Source organism: Ascaphus truei, chromosome 17 (genome assembly GCF_040206685.1).
Source record: "Ascaphus truei isolate aAscTru1 chromosome 17, aAscTru1.hap1, whole genome shotgun sequence".
Lineage (NCBI taxonomy): Eukaryota > Metazoa > Chordata > Amphibia > Anura > Ascaphidae > Ascaphus > Ascaphus truei.
Window position 1 is genome coordinate 18,025,231 of NC_134499.1, and position 9,625 is coordinate 18,034,855.

The following is a 9,625-nucleotide window of genomic DNA, read 5'->3' on the forward strand; positions in this document are numbered from 1 at the left end:
TTATTTCGGCTGTGTACCAAAATAAATTCAAGTTACAGTTAAATAATGAATATGGGCTTAAAGTGCAGTCTATCAGCTTTAATTTGAGGGTATTCACATCCAAATTGGATGAAGGGTTTAGGAATTACATCTCTTTAATATGTAGCCCCCTCTTTTTCAAGGGACCAAAAGTAATTGGACATTTGACTCAAAAGCTGTTTCATGGATAGGTGTGGGCTATTCCTTTGTTATTTCATCATCAATTAAGCAGGTAAAAGGTCTGGAGTTTATTCCAGGTGTGGCATTCGCATTTGGAAGCTGTTGCTGTGAACCCACAACATGCGGTCAAAGGAGCTCTCAATGCAAGTTAGGCTGCAAAAAAAGAAGAAAATCCATCAGAGAGATAGCAGGAACATTAGGAGTGGCCAAATCAACAGTTTGGTACATTGTGAGAAAGAACGCACTGGTGAGCTCTGCAACACAAAAAAGCCTGGACGTCCACGGAAGACAACAGTGGTGGATGATCGAAGGATCCTTTCCATGGTAAAGAAAAACCCCTTCACAACATCCAGCCAAGTGAAGAACACTCTCCAGGAGGTAGGCATATCATTATCCAAGTCTACCATAAAGAGAAGACTTCACGAGAGCAAATACAGAGGGTTCACCACAAGGTGCAAACCATTCAGAAGTCTCAAGAATAGAAAGGCCAGATTAGACTTTGCCAAACAATATCTAAAAAAGCCAGCCCAGTTCTCGAACAACATTCTTTGGACAGATGAAACTAAGATCAACCTGTACCAGAATGATGGGAAGAAAAAAAGTATGGAGAAGGCTTGGAACGGCTCATGATCCGAAGCATACCACATCATCTGTAAAACACGGTGGAGGCAGTGTGATGGCATGGGCATGCATGGCTTACAATGGCACTGGGTCACTAGTGTTTATTGATGTTGTGACAGAAGACAGAAGCAGCCGGATGAATTCTGACGTGTATAGGTATATATTGTCTGCTCAGATTCAGCCAAATTCAGCGAAGTTGATTGGATGGCGCTTCACTTTACAGATTGACAATGACCCAAAACATACTGCGAAAGCAACCCAGGAGTTTTTTAAGGCAAAGAAGTGGAATATTCTGCAATGGCCGAGTCAATCACCAGATCTCAACCCGATCGAGCATACATTTCACTTGCTGAAGACAAAACTTAAGGCAGAAAGACCCACGAACAAATAATAACTGAAGACAGCTGCAGTAAAGGCCTGGCGAAGCATCACAAAGGAGGAAACCCAGCGTTTGGTGATGTCCATGCGTTCCAGACTTCAAACAGTCATTGCCTGCAAAGGATTCTCGACAAAGTATTAAAAATGAACATTTTATTTATGATTGTGTTAATTTGTCCAATTACATTTGAGCCCCTGAAATAAGGGACTGTGTATGAAAATGGTTGCAATTCCTAAACGTTTCATACAATATTTTTGTTCAACCCCTTGAATTAAAGCTGAAAAACTGCACTTCTATTGCATCTCGGTTGTTTCATTTCAAATCCATTGTGGTGGCGTACAGAGCCAAAATTCTGAAAATTGTGTCAGTGTCCAATTATTTCTGGATCTAACTGTATGTCCTAACGTTGTACAGGTGTCATTTGATTTCCTGGGACACGAGGCTGACATATATCGTATTTGAGTGATTATAGGGCGACCCTGAATATAAGGCGACCCCCTAATTTGAATAGTAGCTGGAAAGAAAAAAGTACGTACACACAGACGTGTACACACACACACACACACGTACATGTACACACACACTTTGTCTCTCTCAGTTTGACATTCCTGCCACAAGCAACATGGCTGCTTCAGGCCCCCAAGGTGGAGCTTCCTCCAATTTACCCTCCTACCTCATACATCCAACTGCTGATTGGCTCGTAAAGTGGGTGGGTACTGTATGTACTTTTCAACTTAACTTTATTGAAAAAAAACATTGCCTTATAATCGGGCAAAACCCGGTAAATGAGCATATAAACTCGCCCAGTGGAAATAGTCACAGGGTTTGTGCCACGAGCTGCAGTGTAGTAGGTTCTCATTGCACACACGAGGCTCTTATCAAAGCCTCTTGAGGTCTCCCTAAATAATACCAAGTAGAGTGTAAGCCCTTCGGTTCAGGGACTCCCTTCTCCCTGTGTATATATACAGAAAGACATACAGACATAGGACGTGTCGGTGACTCACCGTTGCTGGTACAAGCTTGGGCTGCCTTAACACCACCTTGTATACAGGGCTGGAAGCAGGTAGGTTGGCGTAAACCTGCACTGTGTCGCCGACTGCACGGCAAAGAAAGAGTTACTGCACCGAGAAGTTACCAAATGATTCACCCAGTTGCACTGGTCTGTAGGACACGGGTCAGGGGGTGGGGGGCATATTTACTGCAGCCCCCTACTCTATCTCCAACTTGACCTTAAACCAAAGGTGGCCTGTGGGGTGGAATTTGGGGGAGGTTTAGGGGGATAACCCTTCTTATTTGGCTAGTGCCTGCCTTGGTTACCATGATAACATTACAACAATAAACTATTATATATAAAACCCTATACTTGTCTGACATGTATCAGTTTTAATAAGGCACCAATCACCCTGTATAACCAGTAGATCCCTTCCCCTCAATACCCGACTAGCATCCTCTCTATCCACCTTTAAGACCCACCTTAAAACACACCTGCTTAACGAAGCATATGTGTAGCTCCGTGGCTAACACTATACACCTGATACATAAAGCTTGGCCCCCTGCAGACACACTTACCAGAACTCCCTCTTACTGTCTCTGTACGTTCCTCCTACCAATTAGATTGTAAGCTCTTCAGAGCAGGGACTCCTTTTCCTAAATGTTACTTTTATGCCTGAAGCGCTTATTCCCTTTATGTGTTATTTATATAATTTGGTATTTATATGATTGTCACGTGTATTACTGCTGCGAAGCGCTATGTACATTAATGGAAAAGACATACATACATACATCTCTATAACATGGTGCAGCCATTGGCTTACGTTGATGCTAAGTGGGATTGGCACTACCCAAACACAGTGACTGTGTGACACAGGCCCATTTATTGAAATCTCCCGCCAGGTACTCCTAGGGTGGCTGGTGGCTTCTCCGAAAATACTGGACTCAATGGTGAAAGGTGCGTCAGGTCACTATGTCCAGGGAGGAAAATACCGGGGACACACATGTCCAGTATTACAGTACCTGTCATTTTTTACTGGACAGAGTATCCAAATACAGGACTGTCCAGTTCAATACCGGACACCTGGCAACCCTAGATACTCCTCACCAAATTTATTCCTTAAATGTTTCCCACTAAAATCCCTATTTTTTTCTTTGCTAAATCCGGAGTATTTTTGTCCCCGTTGTGTAGCCGCGAGTCTGGTCATAAATACCCCCCGTTGATCTTTTTTGCTTTAATATCTTCCCTGCCGCAGAGAAGGTCATTTTTGATGGCAGGGGTCAGGGGTCAGAGGTCGGCGACGCTCACCTTGGCTGGAGAACTTCTCCTCGCACTGAGGCTCCGGGACGTCGTCGGTGACCATGACAAAGATCTGGCCGTTAAAACTGACGCCCGCGCAGGACCCTGTGATGTCCAACGTGTACTGATTCACCACCCTCGCGTTTAGGGTCGCGGAGCTGCTAAGCGTGATCTGTAACAGACATGTGGCCAGTGTCACACTCCGTGACGTCATCCACGACTCATACACACACTGCCAACCCTGTGTAACTGTGACCACTCACGGGTACATATGTATACGGCGTGTTCATCATACAAACATATCTTGTTTGTTCTTCATATGTACACATTGTAAATGTACATGGTGCGATTGTTATATATGTGTTCATCGTGTGTGCATGGCGTGTTGAGGTGAATTTTGCGGTTATCATGGTATATTCAAAATCACTGACAGAATCAGTGTCAGATAAATTAGTTAGATAAAAACTAGATAAATCAGTCATATAAAACAGTTATAGGAAAAAATGGGAAAAGAAGAAAAATCACATAGACACACACAGAGACGCACACTGCACGCACACACACACTGCACACAGACACACACAGTTGCACACTGCACACAGACCCGCAAACTGCACACATACACTGCACGCACACGGCACATAGACAAACACATACAGACATGTACACGTCACATAGACACACTACAGACCCGTGCACTGCACATAGACACACACACAGCCCCGCACACTACATACCGACCCGTACACTGCACATAGACACACACAAACCCTGCACACTGCACACAGACCCCCACACAAGCACACGCTGCTCACAGACAGACATTTCACACAGACCAGCACACTGCACACAGACACATACAGACTCGTACACTTCCCAGACACACACACCCACACACTGCGCACAGACACTGCGCACAGACACTGCACACACCCGCACACTGCACACACACATACAGACTCGTACACTTCCTAGACGCACACACTGCACACGGACACTGCACACAGGCACATATTGCACACACACCCACACACTGACACACATACAGACTCGTACACTTCACACACTACAGACCCACACACTGCACATAAACACACACATACACACACACACAGACCCACACACTACACACACACACACACACACACACACAGACACGCACACTGCATACAGACCCACCCACAGGATTGCACAGACACACACTGCACACTGGATCACACAGACACATACATTGCATTACACAGACATACGCTGGATCACAAACACACACAGACTCGATCACATGGACACAAACACTGGATCACACACATGCACTAGATCACTAACTGATATATAGACACACAGACTGGCACACACACCCACAGGCCGGTCTCAGTCCCACCTGCACAGTGTAATCTGGACCCCCAGAACTGGCCAGAGCTGCAGCGTTGAAGAAGTTGCTGGCTGGGCTCACGGTACTGATGGTGACCTTGGGGTTCAGGCTGGTACAGTTCTCCAGGGTGAAGTTATAAACGAGGGTCCCGGGGGCTGAACTTTCAGGCAGGGTCACGGTCACAGGGAGACCCCCAAAGTTCGCTGACCGAGAAGGAACACACAGAGATATGCAATTGTATATATCTAATCTATATATCTCTAATACTAACCCAGCTGGTACCACATGCCATCTGAACAACTCATAGATAGACACCCTGCAGGATCATTCATGGCCACGCTACTAATAGGAGTCACTATGGGCAGTTAGGGTGGTCCCTATTCATTAATACAAGTGTCTTATTGCTATTACAAGACTCGGAAGGACTGCTGTAATGATAGCAGTGCCTTATTGCTCTCACAGAACCCCATAAGACAGTAGGACAGTAGGAGGAGTGCCTTATTGCTCTCACCGAACCCCATGAGACAGTGGGACGGTACTAGGAATGCCTTATTGCTCTGACAGAACCCCATAAGATAGTGTTGCGATAGTAGGAGTGCCTTATTGCTGTCACAGAACCCCATGAGACAGTGGGACAGTAGTAGGAGTGCCTTATTGCTGTCAAAAAATCCCATAAGATAGCAGGACAGTAGTAGGAGTGCCTTATTGTCTCACAGAACCCCATAAGATTGTGGGACAGTAGTAGGAGTGCCTTATTGCTGTCACAGAACCCCATAAGACAGTAGGACAGTAGGAGGATTGCCTTATTGCTGTCACCGAACCCCGTGAGATAGTGGGACGGTAGTAGGTGTGACTTCAGAATACCTTGCCCGCTGGCCGCCTGGATGAGCAGGAGTACGAGTCCTGGCAGTGCCAGCCGGGCTGTCTCCATGGCTGTCGCGGAACGCGAGTGGGAGACTTGCTGGGTGTGCCCACCCTCCTCGCCCGTCCTGATTCTTACTGCGGGACACAAAATAACACCTGTTATAAGAACGGCTGTGGGGAGACACCTGCAGAGAACAAGGAGAACGAATAGCGCTGTGGTACTGGTCTCTGAAGTGGAAGAGGGCCGCCGAGTTGTGACATGGGAAATGTTTCAGTGCCGTAATAGTAAAGATAAATGAAGATGAAATAATAAAACAGACATATTGGCTCATACCTGAATCTGTCTGCACCCGCAGTGACTGCTCTGTCCCTCACTAGTAACTAACAACATGCTGATTTGTTCTGTACAACGGGTCACACGCCTCCATCACACGCCTTACCTGAGAACACGGTGTCGTCATGGGAACGCTAAACACAAGGGCAGGCTGCCCCATCACATACCAGGGGTACGGGGTGGGGGAGCGACACAGAAAAGGGGGGGCTCGGGGAGTTAAACAGTCACTATTGTAGGTAATACTAGTGTTATTATTATTATTATTAATAATAATAAGAACGTTTTTTAATAAGACAGAAACACATAAGGATGAAATAATAAGTTACAGAACATTAGGGTGGGGGAATACCCTATTCAGCAGGTACGTGGCAGGTTTGGGGTCCTGTAATATCAGCTGTACCTCAGCAGAGAATGTTTGTACCTCCCTTCTAGCAGAGAAAAGGAACTGCAGTGGGACCTGTTTTTAGTGTTGCAGGGTCTGTGTTTGCACACATGGGTACACCTGCTTCAGCTCAGCTTATAGGAACATACCCCTCTGGTTAGTGCACCCCCATCATTCCAATCCTCTCACTGTGAGGTGCCCCCTTAGTACCTCTCACCTTCCCCCTCACTAAGGTGCCCCCTAAATACTTTTCATCCCCCTCCCCTCACTGTGAGGTCCCCCTCATACCTCTCCCCTCACTGTGAAGTCCCCCTCATACCTCTACACCCCCCTCACTGCGAGGCTTCCCCCCTCATACCTCTCACCCCCTCACTGTGAGGCTTCCCCCCTCATACCTCTCACCCCCCCACATACCTGTCATCCACCCTCACTGTGAGGCTGTTCCACTCATACCTCTCACCCCCCCCTCAATGTGAGGCTGCCCCCCTCATACCCCTCACCCCCCCCTCATACCTCTCACCCCCTCACTGTGAGGCTTCCCCCTCATACCTCTCACCCCCCCCCCCCCCCCCCACATACCTGTAATCCACCCTCACTGTGAGGCGTCCCCCCTCATACCTCTCACCCCCCCACATACCTGTAATCCACCCTCACTGTGAGGCTGTCCCCCTCATACCTCTCACCACCCCTCTCATCCACCCTCACTGTGAGGCTGCCCCCCTTATACCCCTCACCCCTCCCCTCAATGTGAGGCTGCCCCCCTCATACCCCTCACCCCCTCACTGTGAGGCTTCCCCCCTCAAACCGCTCACCCCCTCACTGTGAGACTTCCCCCCTCATATCTCTCACCCCCCCTCATACGTGTCATCCACCCTCACTGTGAGGCTGCCCCCCTCATTCCGCTCACAGCCCTTATACCTCTCACCTCTCCCCACATACCTCTTACCCCCTCACCTCCCTCTCTCATACCTCTCAACTCCACCCATACCTCTCACCTCCCCTCTCATACCTCTAACCTCCCCCTCATACCCCCTAAATGGTATGGTGCCCCTAAATACTTTTCATTCCCCTCCCCTCACTGTGAGGTCCCCCTCATACTTCTCCCCATACTCTCACCCCCCTCATACCTCTCACCTCCCCCCTCATACCTCTAACCTCCCCCTCATACCACTCACCTCCCCCTCATACTTCTCATCTCCCCTCTTCTCCTCATACATCTCACCCCCTCATACCTCTAACCTCCCCCATACCTTTCACCTCCCCCTTATAGCTCTCACCCCCTCACACCTCTCACCTCCCCCCTCATACCTTACCCCCCTCATACCTCTCACCTCCCCCTCATACTTCTCATCCCTTCATACATCTCACCTCCCAACCTCACGACTCTCCCCCCCACATACCTCTTACCTCCTCCCTCATACCTCTCCCTCCTCATACCTCCCATCCCCGCATACCTCCCCACCTCATGCCTCTCACCTCCCCCCTCATACCTCTCACTTTGCCCCCTCATACCTCTCCCACTCATACCTCTCCCCCCATACCTCACATCCCCACATAACTCTCATCTCCCCATCTCATACATCTCACCCCCTCATACCTCTCCTCTCCCTCATACCTTTCACCTCCCCCCTCATAGCTCTCACCTCCCCCTCCTACATCTCCCCCTCATACCTCTCCTCTCCCCCTCATACCTTTCACCTCCCCCCTCATAGCTCTCACCTCCCCCTCCTACATCTCACCCCTCATACTTCTCATCCCCTCATACCTCTACCCCCTCATACCTCTCATCCCCTCATACCTCTCACCTCCCACCTCATACCTCTCACCTGCCCCCCCATACCTTTCACCTCCCCTCTCATAGCTCTCACCTCCCCCTCCTACATCTCACCCCTCATACCTCTCATCCCCTCATACCTCTACACCCTCATACCTCTCATCCCCTCATACCTCTTACCTGCCCCCCACATACCTCTCACCCTCATACCTCTCACCTCTCCCACTCATACCTCTCACCTTTCCCCCTCATACCTCTCACCTCTCCCACTCATACCTCTCACCTCTCCCCCTCATACCTCTCCCACTCATACCTCTCACCTCCCCCTCATACCTCTCACCTCTCGCCCTCATACCTCTCCCCTCCCCCCTCATACCTCACCTCTCCCCCTCATACCTCACCTCTCCCTCATACCTCTCCCCTCCCACCTCTCCCCCTCATACCTCTCCCCCTCATACCTCTCACCTCTCCCCCTCATACCTCACCTCTCGCTCTCATACCTCTCACCTCTCCCCCTCATACCTCACCTCTCGCCCTCATACCTCTCACCTCCCCCTCATACCTCTCACCTCTCGCCCTCATAACTATCCCCTCCCCCCTCATACCTCACCTCTCCCCCTCATACCTCACCTCTCCCCCTCATACCTCTCCCCTCCCACCTCTCACCTCTCCCCCTCATACCTCACCTCTCGCTCTCATACCTCTCACCTCTCCCCCTCATACCTCACCTCTCGCCCTCATACCTCTCACCTCCCCCTCATACCTCTCACCTCTCGCCCTCATACCTCTCGCCCTCATACCTATCACCTCTCGCCCTCATACCTCTCGCCCTCATACCTCTCACCTCTCGCCCTCATACCTCCCCCCTCATACCTCTGACCTCCGCCCCTCATACCTCTCACCTCTCCCCCTCATACCTCTCGCCCTCATACCTCTCACCTCCCCCTCATACCTCTCACCTCTCGCCCTCATACCTCCCCCCTCATACCTCTCACCTCCGCCCCTCATACCTCTCACCTCTCCCCCTCATACCTCTCACCTCTCGCCCTCATACCTCCCCCCTCATACCTCTCATACAGTACCTCTCACCCCCCTCACTGAGGCTGCCCCCTCATACCTCTCACTTCCACCCCCTCATACCTCTAACCTCACCCTCTCATACCTCACCTCCCACCCCCTTATAACACTCACCTCCCCCCACCGGCCCATACCTCTCACTCTCCCCCTCCATACTTCTCACCCCCCATACCTTTCACCTCCCCCCACATACCTTTCACCTTCCCCAACATACCTCTCACCTCCCCCCACATACCTTTCACCTTCCCCCACATACCTCTCACCTACCCACTCATACCTTTCGCTCCCCCTCTCATCTCCACCCCTCACACCTCTCACCTCCCTCCCTAATACC

The 9,625-nt window shown here is 49.9% G+C and overlaps 1 protein-coding gene across 1 annotated transcript; it reads right to left on the reverse strand.

The window, feature by feature from the left end:
• Window positions 1-75: 75 nt before the first annotated feature.
• Window positions 76-6,181, reverse strand: CDHR4 (cadherin related family member 4). Its single transcript, XM_075574122.1, has 6 exons — window positions 6,059-6,181; window positions 5,725-5,859; window positions 4,870-5,063; window positions 3,498-3,660; window positions 2,203-2,294; window positions 76-351 (listed from the first exon to the last, which is right to left on the reverse strand). The coding sequence occupies exons 2-6, from the start codon at window positions 5,789-5,791 to the stop codon at window positions 337-339; spliced, it is 531 nt and encodes a 176-aa protein (XP_075430237.1). The 5' UTR covers window positions 5,792-5,859; window positions 6,059-6,181; the 3' UTR covers window positions 76-336.
• Between the last annotated feature and the right edge of the window lie 3,444 nt (window positions 6,182-9,625).